General features: G+C 36.5%; 1 protein-coding gene across 1 annotated transcript in view; it reads left to right on the top strand.

Annotated features, from left to right (window-relative positions):
• Window positions 1-20,616, top strand: part of FBN2 (fibrillin 2) — a 255,390-nt gene that overhangs the window by 75,413 nt on the left and 159,361 nt on the right. The window contains exon 6 of the mRNA XM_077768864.1: window positions 8,225-8,350. Coding sequence (XP_077624990.1) covers window positions 8,225-8,350 — 126 coding nt within the window. The remainder of the gene's footprint in view (window positions 1-8,224; window positions 8,351-20,616) is intronic.

The following is a 20,616-nucleotide window of genomic DNA, read 5'->3' as shown; positions in this document are numbered from 1 at the left end:
TGGGTTCGAGCCCTGTGTCGGGCTCTGTGCTGACAGCTAGCTCAGAGTCTGGAGCCTGCTTCAGATTCTGTGTCTCCCTCTCTCTCTGACCCTCCCCTGCTCTCTCTCTCTCTCTCTCTCAGAAATAAATAAAACATTAAAAAAATAAAAAAACAAAACAAAAAAACCCAGCAGTACAGACCCTAGATCAGTACACACAGAACAAATGCTGATGCGTGTTCTTTTCAATTGTTCAGAAATAATTCTTTTACTCAGGATGCACATGAAAACTGTAGAAAAATTGAACTTCACCTGAACCCAAGCAGGCATGGTAGTTTGAGAAGAAGGTGCCCACAGTAAAAAGTTACTTCAAGGCCTTCTAGATAGCACAACATAGAGATTTGGTTCATTTGATTACTATAAACTATTAAAGACAAATTTATCTGGGCTGTCTACATTGAGCTACTTAACCAGACCATTATAAAGTTTAACTTTTGTTCAAACTGTGTGAAGACAAGCCATTCCTGTACAATCCATAAAATTTACTTAAAACATAATTGTAGAAACTTTTTTTTAATGGTGTATGTGGGGGTATGTGTGTGTGTTGTGTATTATATCTTACTGAAAGAGGATGTTACCTGAAAGACACATTGTATACAGCGAAGCTTCAATGAGTTAAGCTCAGGGCTATTCCTGCATACTTCGACACATACCTTTATAAACATGTATCTTAACAAAAGAAGATGTGACTTGAATGACGGTTTACAGACAGTGTAGTTTCTTTTTTTTTTTTTTCCTAACGTTTATTTATTTTTGTGAAAGAGATGGAGCGTGAGCAGGGAAGGGGCAGAGAGAGGGAGACACAGAATCCAAAGCAGGCTCCAGACTCTGAGCTGTCAGCACAGAGCCTGACACAGGGCTTGAACCCACAAACTGTGAGATCATGACCTGAGCTGAAGTTGGACGCTTAACCAACTGAGCCACGCAGGTGCCCCTAGACAGTTTAGTTTCAATGAGATAAGCTTTCAGCTATTCCCTTGTGATTTTACACATACATTTGCAAAGACTTATATCTTAATGACAGATGATGTTACTTGAAAGACAAATTACACACAGTGTAGTTTCATTAAGAACAGGCCCATTCCCATGCACTTACTCTTTGTTTTTAGAGCTTGTATGTAAATTCCAGTTAGTTAACATACAGTGTCATATTAGTTTCAGGTGTGTGATTCAGCACTTTCATACAGTACCCGGTGCTCATCGTAACTCTTATTTAAAAAAGATAACTTTTTTAAAGTTAGGAGTTAAAGTCCTCCTAACTCAAAAACTAACAAGAAAACCTATAGTCCAAAACAAGATCTTCTAAAATAAAATTCTACTACCCCCAGTTGAAAGCAGCGATGAACACCACATGTAGCTGCCGGGAAGTCACTGAGACAGGAAGAGTCTTGTGAGCACTTAGTGCATCAGCATTCTGAAAGGCTCTTCAGAGGTTGTGGCTGTCCTCTTAGAGAGGCGGACACTGTGTGTGAGTGCGAGATCTACTGAAGGCCCTCAGAGTAACAAAGAAATAGGGGAACAAGAGTCTTTGGAGACAAGCCATCTCTAGTACCCTCCGCCCAGGAGCAGTCCCTGAGGAGGAGGAGGAGAAAGAAGGAGAGAGAGGAAGTGGGAACCACCAATGAGTCTCTTGGAGAGTCTGTGTCTGAAAGAGCAGAGTTGGGGGAGGTGTCACACCCCCACCTGAAAGTTGAAAAATTAATACCAAGGCAAAAAAAGTGGGGGAGAGTTTGGTGAGTAGATATCAGGAAATATTTCCTACAGAACTATCTTTCAAACCAACTAATATTTTCTTGGGTTCTTCCCATTCTTTTTTTTTTTAAATTTTTAATGTTTATTTAGTTTTGAGAGACAGAGACGGAGCATGAGAGGGGGAGGGGCAGAGAGAGATGGAGGGAGATACAGAAACTGAGGCAGTCTCCAGGCTCTGAGCTGTCAGCACAGAGCCCACCGTGGGGCTCGAATTCACGAAACATGAGATCATGACCTGAGCTGAAGTCAGGTGCTTAACTGACTGAGCCACCTAGGTGCCCCCATCCCCATTCTTATTTCAGTAGGAAATAGCCCCATTGAAAGATGAGTACCTACATGTAAAAACTGAAAAAAAAGTAGAAAAAACATAAGAAAAAGGGAGGTGAACATGATTCAAGGAAGAATTACCCAAATAAACACAACATTTATATCCTTCTTTCTTAGCCTAAGGAAATGAGAAGCAATATGGGCCTTCTATTAAAAGGTGCTCAAAATAGAGTTATAAGAGTTCAGTAAAGACAATCAGGAAAAAAAAAAAAAAAAAAAAAAAAGTGGGTTAGTAGTACCCAGAAAAGAAACTGAAGAGGGATTTGAAAGTTTGCCTAATGGAAAGAAATACTTAGATAAATTTACATACATAAAACTGAAAAAAAATTGATGACAAGGTTAAGGTTAACAAATTCACAAATCATAATGTCAAGAACAATAAATAAGCAATGATTATAAAGAATCTGATACTCGATGAAGTCAGAGTAAAAGCTGAGAAAAGGAACTGAAAAATAAATCTTAGAGATGAAACAGAAGAATTTTCTAAAATACAGAAAGGCTATCAGTCTGTAGACTGGAAGGCAAAAACCCTCAATAAAAATAGAAGATAAATGGAACCCCTTGGCCTAATAAGATAGAATAAGCAAGTATTTTTTCAAAGGAAGTACCCCAACTGGTCTTGGACTTCTCTAGAGCAACTCATAGACCAGAAAATAGTATGGCAGTGTCTGCAGACTTGTGAGGTGATGACCTCTGTTGATTTGTTTATATGTAAATGAAATTACTTGAGTGTTTCTATGGAGTATATATAGAGGGACCAGTGTGGATGCAAAAAAAAACCAGATAGAAGGTTGCTGCAGCGGTACAGGTGATACATGACAGAGGGTGAGACCAGAATAGAGACAGAGGGAAGACTGGAGGCGTATTTGGGAAGGAAGCACTTGGTACTGATGGAATCAAGTAGGACAAGTGGGAGGGAGATGGTGAATGTATGTCCTGCATCTCTGACTTTGACATCAGGATAAAGGATGATTACGTTTGTTGAGATGAGGAAGATTTAGACAGAGAAGCATGCTCTGTTCTTTTTATTCAAAGTTCAGAGTTCTACAGGGAGTAACTTACTAATATTTGCTTGTTAGGATGATCACTTATTGAGCATTTGAATTTTTGTGAATACATGAATAGGTATTCTGGCTGATTCAAACTGTGTTGAATGATTGCCAAAATACTCCGTATTTCTCATATTCCAGGTACAGACACATCTATTCTTCAGTTGCTATTCTTAATGGCCGGCATTCATTTTTGCAGAAATACAAGTAATGTGTGAATATCTATGGAGTATAGGAATAAGAACTTAAATTTAAAAAATGGGTCTCATTTAGTGACAAGCAAAGTTAGAAAAACATGTGCTATTAAAGGTATAGTAAGAGCAATTGGTCCTTAGTTCCCACAGATATAAATTAAACGAACCATTTTTATATACCTGTACCAGTGCATTTATTTTTCCATATTTTAATGTGAACTAAAAATAATATGCCATCAAATATTTATATAATAAATTCAGTTTAATCTTTTAGGGCAAGTTTATTTAAAGAAGTTACAGAATAAATGAGTTCATAAACTAGAATTACTATTACCTTGTTAGATTATTTATAACCTTAATAGGCATAGCACTGAATGGTTTTTTAAGTTTCAAAAGATTTATCTAAATTCTAAACCTGAAACTAATATTATGCCATATGTTAACTAATTGGAATTTAAATAAAAACTTGAGAAAAAAGATTTAATTTTATTCTCTGAAATCCTCACATGTTATTTGAAGTTGTTCAACATTTTAAGAAATAGTTTGTGCTTAAACTGAAGGAAGGAACACCTCTTTATAACAGCTACAGTGGAAACTAATCAGACATGAGTAGTTGCATATGTTAGCACTTGGAAGCTGTGGAAAGAAAGGCTTGCATAGTTTAAAGGTCTGAGGCCTGCTTCTTTGTATAGAGAGTACTTGTGTATGTTTCTAGGATCAAGTTGATTATTTCTATAAGATTTCTTCACAATTTTCTTTTTCATTTTAATAATTAACTTTTTCTGTCCACAAGAAATTAATTCTGTATGGCTGCGTAGTCTAGGATACTTCAAAAACAAAGGTTTCATTTTTCCTTCTAGGAAAATACTTTATAGGCAATTACAGAATAAGCACTGTAATGTTGGTTTGCTTTTTCCTTTGAAAAATTACTGAATCCACTAAATATGTAGTCAAAGATTTTATGAATAGTATTAAGGGATTTATAGGTTTGGCCTCATTTTTCAGCTTATATCATGATATTCTTTCTCTGATTTATCTGCCAGGAAAAGAGGTTTCTAGGGATGTTTTATACCACACTGTAATGAGGGTGGAAATGTAGTACATTTTAAAAATAATGTGGTTTGAAATGTTCTGAATTAAACAGTTCAATAAATAAATTTCTTGTTACATATTTCTTTCTAGTTTTCTGTTTGGATCAGATGTCTTTTAATAAGACAACAAAATCTACTTTAATTTCAATAGTTTCAAAAACATTGGACTTGTAACTTTTTATAGACAGATAAGTGAGGAAGAAATAATAAGGATGCTAAGCTCCTTTGTAGGCTTAAATTCTGTAGTTTACATGTCCTAAGATACATCAAAGTTGTGGTCTTACCAAAAACTAATAGGCCAAATCAAGGTATACTGATTTACAGTTCTATCCATAAAATATTTTTAATGAAAATAAAGCAAGATACAGAACAAGTGTGATCTTATTCTTCTTATATGAACAGGCTAATGCTCTAAATGTGTTTGTGAATAAAAGTCTCAAAGAACAGACTGCTAACTTCTATCAGTGGTATCTCTTTAACTTTCTATTTTTCTACAACTTTAAGGTTATTACATGAGCATACCATATTTTAAAATTAAAGATAGATTAATAAATATGTTAGCCTATAGATTTTAATAGGTAATATAAATTTGCTTAAGTTTATATAATTTCATGTATTTTTAATATATTCAATACATTTCATTTCTCATTACACTGTACTGAATTAGAAATTGTTGCCTTTCACAGAGAAAGAAATTAAGGGGAATGTACATGAATGTAATATGACAGATTAAAAAACTCCAAATCAAAAGAGTTTTATCAATGCTCTGTAGTGTGTTAGCCATATTTTGTTGTACAGACTTGTATTCCTGGTTTACTGAGATTTTAAAGGGGCACCTGGGTGGCTTAGTGGGTTGGACAACGGGCCCTTGATTACGGCTCAGGTCATGCATGATCCCCGTGGAGTCTGCTTAAGATTTTCTGTCTCTCTCCCTCTCTCCCTGTCCCCCCTCTTCCCCACTTGCATTCTCTCTATATATTAAAAAAAATGAGTGTTGAATTTTGTCCCTTGCTTTTGTCACATTATGACTTGATCATGTGTTTTCTCTTCCTTAGTCAACATGTTAATATAATAAATTATATTGATTGATGTTTGAAGGTTGAAGCAACCTTAAATTCCTGGCATTCACCTCACTTTGTCATGATGTATTAACTTTTTAATATATTTCTAAAGTTGCCTTGCTAAGAATTTTTGTGTGCCTATTCCAAAAATATATTATTCTGTTGTTTTCTTTCTTGTAACGTATTTGTGTACCTTTGGGGTCAGGGTGATGTTAGTCCAATAAAATGGGTAGGTCATTGTCCCCTCTTCTCTATTCTGTAAGAATTTTTGTACAGCTGGTATTGTTTCTTCCTTAAGTATTTGAAAGGATTCAACAGTAGAGGCACCTAGGCCTGAAGTTTTATTTATGCAAAGATTTTAAAGTATGAATTAAATTAACTTGAGTAGATATAGGTCTGTTCAGACGATCTGTTCTTGAGTGAGCCTTGGTAGCTCTCTTTCAAGGAATTTGTACACTTTATCTGAATTGCTGAATTATTCCTACAGAGTTGTTCATTCTATTTCCTTTGACCCTTTTGATCTCTATAGAATTTATATTGATGTGCCCACTTTTATTCTTTAATATTGATCTTTCATTTCCCCATACCTTTTTCTTGTTCAGTCTGGACAGATCTGTCACTTTTACATGTATTTCCAGAGGGCTAGGTTTTAGAGTTACTGATTATCTCTGTTGTTTGACAGTTGTTCTGTCATTATTTTCTTCCTTCTGTCTACTTTAGGTTTAATTTGCTCTTCTTTTTTAAAATGTCTTAATGTAAGAACTCAGGTAACCAATTTTAAGACTTTGCTCTTTTGGTAAAATAAGCATTTTAATGCTTCATATTTATCTCTTAGCACCACTTTTAGTTGCATTCATCCCACAAATTTTGATATGCCGTATTTTCAGCTTCCATGTGATTTCTTCTTTGAACCATGGATTATTTCAGAATATTTTACTTAAATTTCAAATATTTGAGTGTATTCCAGATGTTTTCTGTTATTAACTTCTAGTTTAACCCTGTGGTGTTTAGAGAAATACTATGTATGATTTTAATTTGTTTATATTCAATGAGTCTCTTTACATAGGCTCAGAATATAGTCTGTTTTGATAAATATTCCATGTGTACTTAAAAACAACACATACTCTGCTGAAGTTGGGTGGGATGCTCGATAAACATGAACTAGGACAAGTTGTTTGAAAGTATAGTTCAGTCTTATGTAACCTTGCTGATTTTCAGCATTTCTATTAGTTATTAAAAAATGTAGAAGTGTCTAAACATAATTGGGAGTTTGTCTGTTTCTATTTTCAGTTCTGTCACTTTTTGTTCTGGGTGCTTAACATTTTATAAGCAGTGTATATACGTAATGTAAATTATTTTTTATATGTTTTATTTTTTATTTCCGGGGGGGGATGCAGAGAGAGAGGTAGAAAGAATCCCAGAGGCTGACATGAAGCTCAGACTCACAAACCCTGAGACCTTGACCTGAGCCAAAATCAAGAGTTGGACACTAACCAACTGAGCCATCCAGGCACCCCTATATAGTGTGCATTATTATGTCCTCTTAATGAGTTGACCCCTTTGTCATTATGAAAAATTACCATCTATATCCCTGGTAATAATTCTTGTTCTGTTCAATACTTTGTATAATATTAACTTAGCCACCTGAGCATCTTTTGATTGAGTATGATACATCTTTTCAACCATTTACTTTTTAAGCTGGATTTGTCATAAGTAGTGTAAAATTACATCTTTTTAAAAATTCAATAGGGCAGTGTCAGCCTTTAATTGAATTGCTAATGCCATTTAAATTTCATGTGATTACTGATTTTAAATAGTTGATGGCAATTAAGGAAGACATTAGTGATGAGTACTGCGTGGTGATATAATTCTACACCTGAAACTAATCTTATACTGTATGTTAACTAATGGTGTTTAAATAAAAACTTGAAAATAAACACCAAGAATATGACAAATTCAACATAACAATGTTTAAAGGGTACAAAGAGAGAACTTCCATATGAAGAAATCTAAAAGCTAACATGCATAGAAATGAACAGTTAAGAAGTGAAAGGTTAAATTAATATCCTTTTATAATTATTAGACTAACAATAATTAAGATATTGGATATTTATATCATGTGTTAGCAGGGAAGAGAAAACCCAAGTACCCTCATGGACAACGGAAGTGTGTGAACTACTCATAGGTGTTTAGATTATTGGTGGTATGAAGCCATTCTGACTGTCGAGCATTGTATTTATATTGTAAGTATGTATACTCTGTGATTTAGTAATTCTGCCCTGGGTTGACAACAAAGGGATGAAGAGTCTTTTTAAGTCTTCACAGTCTGTACTCAACTCAGTAAAGAGACATGGTAGGGACTTGCGTTGTATCATGCGCTAAGGTGGTGAAAATTTGGAGGTGTACCATGTACCCGTCTCCAGGAGAGCGAACACATTCAGAGGTGTTCCGCAGCAAATCTAAGCAAGATTGGTTGTCCATATACAACAAGGATGGATTTTCAAAATAAAATTCCAAAAGAAGATACCAAGAACCAAAATGAGATTTATAACATGATTTATATAAATTAAAACATACGCATACAAAGGGGGCCCAGTTCCCCTTACGGCATTCTCTTGAAAACAACTCAACTTTTTCTGTACATTAAAGAAATATACATAGATATTGTGAAAATTAGTGGTGTCTGTGTTCACAGTCCTTTCTTCCTGCAGATGTTGATGAATGCCAGGCTATTCCTGGGATATGCCAGGGAGGAAACTGCATCAATACAGTGGGCTCCTTTGAATGCAAATGCCCTGCTGGCCACAAGCAGAGTGAAACTACTCAGAAATGTGAAGGTGAGTGTCTCTACTTTGGGGGACATGTCTAACTGATGACTCTGAATCCAGTAAACTCTTAATAACTTCATTTTCAATTTTGAAGAATGTAATCACAATTCTTTAATATGAAAAGAAAGGCATAGATTTTAGAATAGTTTTGTATTGGTTTGTATATATTTTTAAGGTTATTTATTTAGAGAGAGACTGAGACAGCACTAGCAGGGGAGGGGCAGAGAGAGAAGGAGAGACAGAATCCCAAGCAGGCTCCATGCTACCAGTGCAGAGCCTGATGCTGGGCACAAACTCACTAAACCTGGAGATCATGACCTGAGCCAAAACCAAGAGTCTGATGCTGAACCGACTGAACCACCCAGGTGCACCTCTTGGCTTGTGTATTTAATGGGCTTGATTTGGAAAGAGCTGATGAGCATTTTACAAGGGGTATGTTATCTCAGTTTCTCTGTTGCATTGGAAATGGGAGTAATCCAGCCATTTATATTTTTTCCTTAATAAAGTCATTTTCCATTTTACTTCAAAATTGTATCAAAGATTAAAATTCTGAGTGAAGTACAGTGTCCTATGTTAAACGGTGCATTAGAAGTTGGCACTCTGTCCTATATTATAAAATAAATATTTGGGTTTTTTAGTGAATATTGTTTCTTGGTGGCTGCCAAATTAAAAAAAAAAGAATGTTTGACTCAGAGAGAATTTGGAAATATCACAACAGGTATTCTGTGAAAGAATAGCTTTCTCAAATAAAGACATCAAAAAATTAATAATTTTCTGTAATGTGATTATAATATTGAAGGTGAATTGAACATAATTTTGAAATGTACACTCCATAAGCATTCCTCCAATAGAATAAAGTCACTTGTTAAATTTACATGTGCTCAAAAGTTTCATCACTATTACAAAATTCAAGAAGCTACTAAAGGTGTCTAGCTTTCCTAACATGGATACTTACAATAATGTTGATACTTATATTAGTATTGAAATATAATGCTTATCTTTAGAATTACTACCTAAAACAATTTATTCCCATTAAGATAGTTTTCTAAAGATAAATAGTATATTTATTCTAATTTTTTGTGACATAAGCGTTCTTATCTACTGAAAGTTTAGAAAAAATTTCTTCCACAAATTTATTTTTGGCACTCTGGCTTATCTGAGATAGATAAATGTGAATCTGAACTTACATGGGAAATTCAGTAAATTGGAACTCTATTCTCTCTGCTTGCTTTGATCGTACGTGGAAGTAGTTTTTAAGTTATGTACACTAAAAGTGTCAAGTGTATCTTATAATTGCTTCCCTTGAAGAAATTGGTGCAAGTTTATGTAGACCCATTTACCTTTAGTAACTAAAATCATCTTTTAGTGTACATACTTAAGTCTTCCATTCTTTCTCTTTACAAAAGGCAGTCTTTGCGGCTTACTTTTCGTTGCTTGGTTGTAAAGTTTTATCCTTCTTTGTAGGAAAAAACAATGGGAAAAAGGTAAAATCTGAAATATAATTACGGAAGACAAACATCGGAATACAGAATATCAGCTGTTTTATTGGACAGGAGGTAGAGGCATGGGGTTCTATGCTGTGGTTTCCACACCAGAAATCATAATTGCATGAAACTAGGGGACATGTATCAATCTACGTTTTATATTTGCCCCACTGCCTTTCTAGTTCTGCTTTAAAATAATCTTTATAATTTTATATATTTTGTATCATTATGACTTAATTTCATGCTCCTCCAAAAGACAAGGTAATAAAATGTGGTTAATTATTTTAAAAACCCCATAAATTCTCTCTAAAACTCTTAGGAAGAAGAATGTCAATGTAGTTTGTGCTGCTTAAATACAGTTTTGATAACGAGAGTCTGCCTGTTTTGGAAAGGTTTAGAAAAATTCTTGGAAGATGGGGAAATTATCTAAGGGAGCACAGGAATTGAACCAGCAATTTGGGGACCTGCATAAGGTCTGGGTTATATTGCTGTGTCCTTGCTACTTCTTGTATTTTCCTTCCTGGCTTCTTTTGGGGTTATTCTATGACTCAACCTTTTGTCACTTGGCTTCACTTTTGACTTCTGAAATAACTATCCAAATGAGATGCAAGTGTTGTGAACTTAGGAGCAAAGACAGGGGTTGATTGTAGGTGCGAAGGCACAGCCACTGACTGATGAAAGTGGTTGTGACATTTCCATTAATCATCATACAATGTATTTCTTCTTAGTTGAAAATAGAATGAGCCTTTTCTACATCACATTTCATCAAAACAACATATAGAGCCAAGGCAGAGTTTGGAGAGGGACAGTGCAACTCTTTATTCACACTTGTCTATGTTCTTTAGGAAAGGGGGCTGTTGATGTAATGTAGGCACCACCCAGAGCCTGAGTCCAGTCCTCTCCTTCCTTACTTCCTGCCCAGGCAGCCAAATCCACTTAGCCATTGCCCAGAAAGAATTATGTGATTTAATATTTGGGATCGGTGGGGAATGGCAGAATTGGAAGAAGTGGTGATTAGAATTTGAAAACTAAAGGTTTCATGAAGTCTTTACTTTGTGTATAAGTCCTATTTATTTGGATATGTCTTAAAAGTAACTATTATCAATTTTCTTTAAGTAATGGTATTCTTTTATGTAAAATATCAAGTGGTATTTCCTTACATAAAACTATTTAATAGAATTGTTAGTGTAATGTATCTGGAAAGACTGTAAACTATTGCTGTCCTCAGCAACAGCTTTGAATTAGTCAGTTTATGTGCAGTTTATACAGTGTCAGTGCAAAATGTTGACATGAATTTAAAGTTAGTAATTGCCCTAAATAAAATTGTAACTATAGCAATTACTTCTGACCAACTGTCAAAGGTAGGATATTTTAGATTTCTATGTGGATTACGATGTGAGCATAAACTGTAGTAGTACTGGAAGATTTACATGAAAATGATGCCCTTTCTGTGTCTCTTGTAGCACATATTCTATTTCTATTCATACAGCAATGACATTCTCTAAAGAAATAGTTTTTTTCAATCTTTAAGTTACTGGGTCTGTTTGGAAATAATAAAGGGGCATCTGGGTGGCGCAGTCTGTTAAGCATCCAACTTTTGCTTGTGTCATGATCTCATGGTTCATGAGTTCCAGTCCCTCATCAGGCTCTGTTGACATTGTGGACCCATCCTGGGGTTCTCTCTCTCTCCCTCTCTCTCAAAAAAAGAGAAAAAAAAATAAGGAATAAAGGTAACCAGCATTTTGAATCCAAGTGATTTGGGGAAATGGTGGCAGCATTAACAGCAAAGTGAGCTTATTAACTTTAAAAAATTGTGTTACTGTTTTTTGTTCTGTTTTGTTTTGTTTTGGTGTATATCTATTTGTTGACCATTGGGTAAGATCCTTGAGGGCACAAACTCTGTCTTGTATATTGCTGTATCCCAGAGCCTGGAACTGCTCTGCTATATTGCAGGCTCCTAAAAAATATGTGTTGAGTAATTGGGAGTAGGATGTATAATGAGTTAATTTCCTTGACTTGGGTTGAATGTCCAAGAAGGTAAAATATGGGGCCAGAGTTAAAATTGTGTTTGGAAAGAGTCCAGTGTTCCGTATTATGGGAATTTTTCCTTTATCTGACTTTCTTTTTTTCATTTTCTTAACAATCTTATTTTGCTCCGGTTGCCATTCAGAGACAAAGAGCATAAATGTGAAGTGCAATTTGGCATTTTTAGATCTTTGTGTCATTGTTCCTCTTGGTCATCTGCAGGTAATACTTCTAAGGTCAGGGACCTTCCCTGTCTATTTAAAAGAAAGAACTGTCTTCTGCTTGTTCATTGGGATGTCTTCTTAACTAAAATCTTAGCCTGAAAGGCTTGTCCTGCTGAAAATTTAAGTTTGGACATACATAGTTTATAATAAAGTGGAAAAAAAATGATGGGCTGGCATTCATCTCCTGATTTAGTGTCTGAAATGCATGACTCAATATCTGTCTTGAGGCTTCTTTTCATTTTATATCATTGGTTGGGTGGATTTGCTTACCTGACAATCTGAGCCCAAAGCAGAAAGGAGTATTCACTTCTTGTGTGTGGGTGGGGGTGGGGGTGGGGTGCACACCCACGCATGTATGCGGCTGTCTTCTCTCTAAGGGAGAATCTGTTATTTCCCCTCTTCATTCACTTAGGGTCCCAGATTCAGTTAAGCCTCCCAGGTCTACTGAAGTCAAGTTGTATTTCTCCTGGGCTACTTTGGCTCCAAAATCTTTTCCTAATTCTGTCATACAGCGGAGAAATGATCTCTTGTTGGAATCAACTATTTCTTCACATCAGAAGAGAATGTTTTTTTCAGTTACTTTATTCAAACATTCATCCATCCAAATAACCATTTAATTTAAATGAAGAAGGGAGGTAGCGCACATCACTAGTATATGAAAGCTTATATTAGAAGTGCCCAGCAGTTTTCTTTTTATAATGAAAGATGCTATTCTGAATTTCAGTCCACTTGGAGAAAGCACAGGTAGATGCCAGATGTCCTGGCATGACCCCCCTCTTCCACACTATACCTTCTTTAACATTCTTTGAGCTGCTTATTCTTTCCTGGCTTAAATGGAAGGCAGGAAAATAGCATCATTGAATTGGAAAGTTTCCCTTCAATGGCTCTTTATATGTCAAATAGTTGTTTGCAATTTATTTGAAGAGTCTTCAGCTTTGTTCCATTACCACAGCATTTCGTTGTTTGAGATTTGTGACAAAAATATATATTCATGCTCATGAAACTCATGAAACTCATTGGCACAGTATCTTTAGTTGCTGTTCCAACTCTGCTTTGATAAACCATGGAAAATAATCTTCTGTCCCAAGCTGAAAAGTGCTTTCTTTCACTCATATTACCAAAACTGTATTAACTTTAAAGTAAATAATTAATAGATTGACTGTTTTCTAAAAGGAAAAATACATATTAAGATTGGCATTTAAATAGGGGGATTGTAAATACTGGACACATAAAACCTTTTAGGTCATCAGATTAGAAATCACAACACTATCCTTTTAAAATCCTTTTGGGGGGAGCCTGGGTGGTTCAGTTGGTTAAGTGTCCAACTCTTGATTTCAGCTCAGGTCATGATCTCACAGTTCATGAGTTCAATCCCAGCTTTGGGCTCTGCACTGACAGTGTGGAGCCTCCTTGGGGATCTCTCTCTTTCCTTCTCTCTCTGCCTCTTTCTTTCTCTCTCTCTGTCTCAAAATTAAATAAACTTTAAAAAAGAATCCTTGGGGCTCTTGGGTGGCTCAGTCAGTTGAGTGTTCAACTTCAGCTCAGGTCGTTATCTCACAGTTAGTGAGTTTGAGCCCTGCATCGGGTTCTGTGTTGACAGGTCAGAGTCTGGAGCCTGCTTCGGATTGTGTGCCTCCCTTTCTCTCCCCACCCTGCCACTCATGCTTTGTCTCTCTCTGTCTCTCAAAAATGAATAAATGTTAAGGAAATAAACAAAAATCCTTTAAAAATTTACAACACTAAAGTGTAGTTTAAATGTAAATTGTCTCTCCCTTAAATAAAAAGCCCAGGCTGCTAAACCCAACCCTACTTTCTGCCCCAGAACAAATAAGTTATTCCTCTATCACAGCACTTTTTTTACATTGTATTTTAACTACTTTTCTTGTCTACCAGCAGATTATTTATAGCACCCAAATATTTTAATAAAAGTTAATACTTATGGAGCATTTAGTATGTTATAGGTAACTCTTAAACCCACTATAAGTGGGTTTTCTCATTAAATCATCAATACAGTGGTGTGAGGTTGGTTGCTATCATTAATCCACTGTACGGGTGAGGAAACTGAAGCACAGAGAAGCTAAATAACTTTGTCAAAGTTTTGTGGTTTAGGAACTGCAGAACCAGGACTCCACCCTGCTAGACTTAGGTTTTCACTCAGCTAGAGGGGTTGAGCAAACAAGGGGAGAATGACCAGGCAGCACATACTTCAGCCCACAGATCACATTTGCAAGGGGGAACCCATGGAGTCAGCAGCAACAACAGGATTGTGGTTCACTTCTTTGTTCATTGCATGATGTGGTCGTGTGCTGCAGTCCAGCAAGGCCAGAATCAGTCCTAGCTTAGTGATCTTGGCCCTGGATGTGGAGTTTGGATGGTCAGAAGTAGCATCATCTCTCTCCTTTGATACAATCAAGGCTGAAAAAATATGGAACGTTGACCTCCAGGTCTGTTTCTTCACCTCAACCTTCATGAATGGTAAACTTCCCTTTGTGCATCAGGGCTCAGGGGTCTAAGACTTGAGACTGCAAATGCATGACGTGATTGTTCACTGGCTGCAGCCCAGATCCACCATCTCAGCCCTCTACCAGGATTGACCAGCTTAAACACTCACATGTAGCCAGTTTCCATGGAGCCTTTGGGGAGGTTAGCCCACAAGGGCTAATTCTTGAAAAAACTTAACTTTTCTCTCTAATGTATGTTTTACTGTCTCTCATGGGTGCTGTATTAGATATTTAGTCAATGGGTTTTTACCATGTTTTCTGTTCATTAAAATGAAAAGTTACTCTGTACCATTGTGCTAAAATACCCTATTCCCCATGACTTCAGAATTGAAGATTCATCTTAAATGAACCAAAAATATAACTATTCAAAGAAGAAATGAGGGGAGGAGCTTAAAAACAATTAGAATTTTTATATTGTCTTAAGTCTGAGAAAGCATTATCTAGTAGGTTGTTTCACCTGAAACCTACGGAGGTATAGGTCAGTGATTTCAGCTACATAAAATATGAATTGTGTGGCAATAAAGAAAAAAAGTGCTATAAGTAAGAATAAAAGACAAATGATAAACTAAGAAAAACATTTGCAACTTGTAACACAAAAACAAATTTTTCTAATATATAAGTTCTACAAATCATTAAGAAAAACATCTAATAAAATTGTTCAAGGATATGAAGACTGTTGACAAGGGAAATACCAGTGACTGTTAAATACCCTGAAACATGCTGATCCATACTTAGAATAACAAAGTGCAAAATAAAACTACTAGATACCATTTTTACCTATAAACTCTGATGAAATGAAAATTCTGATGTAAAACTATTAATGAAGGGTTTGGAAACAGATACTTTTACAAATTCCTGACAAGAGTGTAAAATTGATATGACTTCTGCAGAGAACAGTTTAGAATTATCTGTCAAAATTAACAAATGTATTTAACATTTAACCCATAAATTGTATGTTTTTAATTTAAAAGAAATATTTTAATTTATTTTTGAGAGAGAAACAGAGCACAAGCGGGGAAGGGGCAGAGAGAGAGGTACAGAATCTGTGAAGCAGGCTCCAAGCCTGATGTGGGGCTCAAACCTGTGAACCATAAGATCATGACCTCAGCCAAAGTCAGAAGCGTAACCAACTGAACCACCCAGGTGCCCCTAGCCTGTAAATTTTAATTATAAGAATTTAACCTATTTATATGCAATCAAGAAATAATGGACTTACAAGATTATCTCTCTTGTCTTTTTTTGTAATAGCAAAATAGAGTAACATACACATGATAGTAAACTAATAAAATTATGAAGCACATACACAGTGGAAGATATCTTTAAAAAACATTGTGGACACTTTATATATTGATATAAAAGTGTGATTTAGACATACCGTTACATGACAAAAGGCGGTTGTAAAACATTTCCATTCAAAAATAATATATTTGTGTGTGGATGGGTTTGCCTATTTATACATAGAATGTCCATGGAAGAATATTAGAAATTTGCATCATTCAGTATTTTGAGGGTGAAAATATTTTGAGAGAAAAGGGATGGAAAAGAGACCTCTCATGGAGTGCTCTGGCATAAGTTTTTTTTTTTTTTCTTACTTTAACCATGTAAATGTATTCTTTATTCAAAAAAATTAAAAACAGAGAGAAAGGTGAAAAGAAGCCTCATTTATTTGTTACTTTTCTTGTTAAACTTTCATCAAATTCCTGTAGCATAACTCTTGTCTCCTTTCTGATCATTTGGATTGCAACCTCTGTCCTCTGGAGCACTAAGTATGTCCACAGTGCATTACACGCTGCCAAGTGGACAATGTATGCATATCTAATACTTATCCAATGCGAAATAAAAATCTGAGATTTGAGCATAATTACACCTCATCTGAAAACTATTACTTTTGAAAATCAATAAATATTTAGGAGCTCTGAATAAAATACATTTGACTTTAATGGTTCTCTCATTAATTGCTCTTCAGGAAAAAAATCTAATTGAAATATGTTTAGTGCCTGGAAATAAAGTCATAAGAGAGAGGCATGTCAGAGATGCTAATCATAGTAAGGCTGATTATAATTTGCTTTTGGCCAAAATACAAGTATTATTTAAAAGAGTATATAGCATAGTCATATTATGAAGAAAGGAGATATTGTTCTTAAATCATCTTAAATATAAATCTGGTAAAATTCTGGTCATCAGATTGCAAATGAGCTACATGGCTCAGTGAAACTAGAACTTCATTTCATGGCCCAGTGAAATTAGGTATCAAAACACAGGCTGCTCATTTGCAATTATGTGGGTTAGGACTTTCAAAGTAGAAAACAGAGCAATTTTTCTCTACTCTGTGGTGTTTGCATTTGTTTATTTCAGAGATTCTTCTCTGTCTCTTTATTTGCCTCTGTTTCTGTCTGTCTGTCAAATATACACATGTACACAGACACACATATTTGTGTGTGTGTTTGTGTTGTCCTTTTCTCAGAAGCACACAATTATACTAATCATAGAATTTGTTTCATGACATAATCTCATTATTCTACCCATACCCTGCTTTTATTTAGTTAAATATCTTCAGTAATTTAATATGCACCCATAAAATCACCAAAAACACAAGGTTCTGGGACCAAAACAATAACTGAGTGTATCCATGGTACTGTCCCACCTGCCTCCACTCTCACAATATAACCATCACCTTGAATCCAGGACTCCACATTTTCTTTTCTTTTTAGATACTTTTATTACACCTACAGATACTCCATTTATTATTATTATTTCCATTTTTTTATGTTTAATTTTTTTTAAGAGAGAGACAGCACAAACAAGGGAGGGGCAGAGAGAGAGGGAGACACAGAATCTGAAGCAGGCTCTGGGCTCTGAGCTGTCAGCACAGAGCCCTATGCAGGGCTTGAACTCACAAAACACGAGATCATGACCTGAGCCGAAGTCTGACACTTAACTAAGGCACCGAGATGCATCTATTTCAGGTTTTTAAACATTATCTAAAAAGGTTGTAGTACTGTGTGAAACTTATTCTTTTCACTTAAGATTTTTTAAAATGCTCATTTATTTATTTTAAGAGAGAGAGGAGACAGAATCCTAAGCAGGCTCCATACTGGCAGCAGGGACCCCAATGGGGGGCTTGAACCCAGGAACCGTGAGATCATGATCTGAGCAAAAGTTAAGAGCTGCATGCTTAACCGAGCCACCCAGGCTCTTAGCACTATAATGATATAATTCCTCTGTATTGTTGCACACTGTTCTAATTCATTTTTAAGGTGAATAACCCATTATATCCTGTTATGTGGATATGTCTTGGTGTGTTTATCCACTTACCCACTGGTGGGCATTGTTACTGGTTCTCTCTTGTGGATATTGGCCAGCATACTCTCAGACATGTATACTCTGTACGCTCTGTTCCCTGCTGTCCCGGGTAGTTCCTTCCAGTGTTTCCCCTGGTTTGCTCAGTGTGGACAGAGCTACACCATAGATTCAGGGTTATCTTGATTTTTCAGAGGGCTATTTATCCTCTTTTTTGGCCCACTTATTTTTGAAAGGTGACTTATTTACATTTCTACTATGATTGATGTATGTGTAAGCAGCTTAGGTCACAGCAGTGATGGCATACTGGAGCCTTGTTCTCCTTTGCTGGTGCACGGGGACAGACTGCGAAACAAAGATCGCAATACTCTGCAAATTAGGGTGACCTCCACCTGTTACCAGGCCCGTGGGTTATCCAGCCCTCCCCCCAGATTGCCTGAGAAGTTTCTGTTGAGTGATCCAGTGGCCCTCCCCTAGCTCACAGGACTAACTCAATCTTCTAGATTATTCTTTATGTCTCTTCCATGTGGCTTTGGGCTCATTATACAGATTAAGAAATCATACAGGAGAAACAAAGTACTGCAAACATTTCCCTTATCTTCTGTGTTAGTTTTTGTTTCATAAATATTACAATTAACCTACATTTCCCCAGAGCATGTACTAAGCATGACCACCTCTTGAACACAGCATTCTGCTGACTGCAGCTTTCTGTATTCAGTCTTATTTTTAAGACACATCAAGAAAAGGGATGGAGCCTGTAACTGCCTAACTCCTCCTTGAGAACAGGATTGCTTCTGAGCAGTGCCAGCAAACTGGCAGAGATTGCTAAAGCTCATCTTTCTGACTTTAGTCCCCAGCCTTCCCTCTCCCAGCTCACCACACTCTCACCCCTAGGAGCAAAATTAGGAGTGTTTTTGGTTTTTGTTCAAAAAATTTTTAATGTTTTATTTATTTCTGAGAGAGAGAGTAGGAGAGGGTCAGAGAGAGAGGGAGATACAGAATCTGAAACAGGCTCCAGGCTCTGAGCTAGCTGTCAGCACAGAGCCTGACGTGGGGCTCGAATACACGAACTGTAAGATCATGCCCTGTGCCAAAGTTGGACGCTTAAATGACTGGGCCACCCAGGCACCCCCCCCCCTTTTTTTTTTAACACAGGGACAGTAATGGAAACTTCTTTTTGGTTATGTCCTTGTGATATCTTGGTGCCTACAACTAAATTGTTTTCAGCTCCTCATTGTATCACTTACTCCCCAGCCGGGTTCTTATAATCTAATTTTCAGACACCGTGCACTGTGCCTTTTCGTCATTTTTTTTTTTTTTTTTGAGACTCAAAGCCTGTCTCCATTCGTCATGCTTTCCTGTGTGTGCTAGGCCGAAGAGTGAAATCCATCACAGTTAGTGTCTCTCTCTCTCTCTACCCCCGTTAAAATAGACAGTTGCTTGTAATCAGATGTTGGTAGTAAAAGTTCTTCTCGTTAAGGAATCTCCTTTTCAGGATGTTTCCACATTGGTAACCAGAGCACTGAGTAGCTTAGAAATTTGGAGTAGATATTTGAAGAATTAAAATCCAAAATGGAAATCTGAAGCATTTATACTTCTGTAAACCACTTGGGGAGGGCGTATGACCAGGTGCCAGACCTACATTGGCATTTCCAGGCTTGACGTCTAGAAAGTCCCTGTGTGTCTCATATGTGGAAAACAACACATCCAAGAAAGTGTGACCAGTGGGAAAGAGCAATATAGGCGTCCAGGTGAGCAGCCAAACAGCAGTCCAGAGCTGCCATTTGAGGCAAAATTAGCACATATCACTTCCTAGTAAATTTGTCAGGAGTTGCCAGCCTAAACTCTTTCGGCTTCTTCCCACAAATGATTTCCACTATTAAAACACATGCATCAAATATCTTGGACACTACCTTGACAGTCTTAGCTAACAGTGGTATTTCCTAGGGAGTTTCTGAAGTGACTTCACTCCCTAATTTCAACCTAAACAAGATGGTTTACATGGAAAGTGACACACACAGTTTTTTGTGAAAGCCTAGAGGAGAAAGAATTCTTTATTTGAGGCACAGTGGGTCATATCATTGTTATGTTTTTTAAAAATGTTTTATTTATTTGTGAGAGAGAGAGAGAGGCAGCGTGAGCAGGGGAAGGTCAGAGAGAGAGGGAGACACAATCCGAAGCAGGCTCCAGGCTTTGAGCTGTCAGCACAGAGCCCGACGCGGGGCTCAAACCCACGAACTATGAGATCATGACCTGAGCTGAAGTTGGGTGCTTAACTGACTGAGCCACCCAGGTGCCCCCACATAATTGTTATGAACATGAAGTCTGGAAAAGTAAATATTCCAAAAGAAAATCATTCTACAAAAAAAAAAAAAAAAATTGTAGCGTGTGACTGGGGTGGTGAATCAAAATTAGGAATATTTAGATCACATTTTAACTTTGTTTTATTACAGGTTTATGTTTTAAAGTTTTTATTCTAATAGCAAGAGACTGTGGTAGAGAGAAATGGTAATCTAAGTTTTAAGTCCAGTTTGGAAACAATCGTGCAGAGAGAACAGAGTATAGAGGCCAAGTAGCTCAAGATTTGGTAACCAAATGTTAGGGCCTATCCTGCAGCTGCACCGTGTGCAAACTGTGTAATCTTGAACAAATTAATGCCTTCAGCTCTACAATAGAGATAATGATCTTTTGTGGGAAGCTTTTTATGAGTATCATATAAGATAAACAAAACATCTGGAAGT

The sequence above is a fragment of the Crocuta crocuta genome, unplaced genomic scaffold (assembly GCF_008692635.1).
Source record: "Crocuta crocuta isolate KB4526 unplaced genomic scaffold, BGI_CrCroc_1.0 scaffold64, whole genome shotgun sequence".
In the NCBI taxonomy this organism is placed as follows: domain Eukaryota; kingdom Metazoa; phylum Chordata; class Mammalia; order Carnivora; family Hyaenidae; genus Crocuta; species Crocuta crocuta.
The sequence above is the reverse complement of the archived record's forward strand: the minus strand, read 5'-3'. Positions and strand labels throughout refer to the sequence as shown.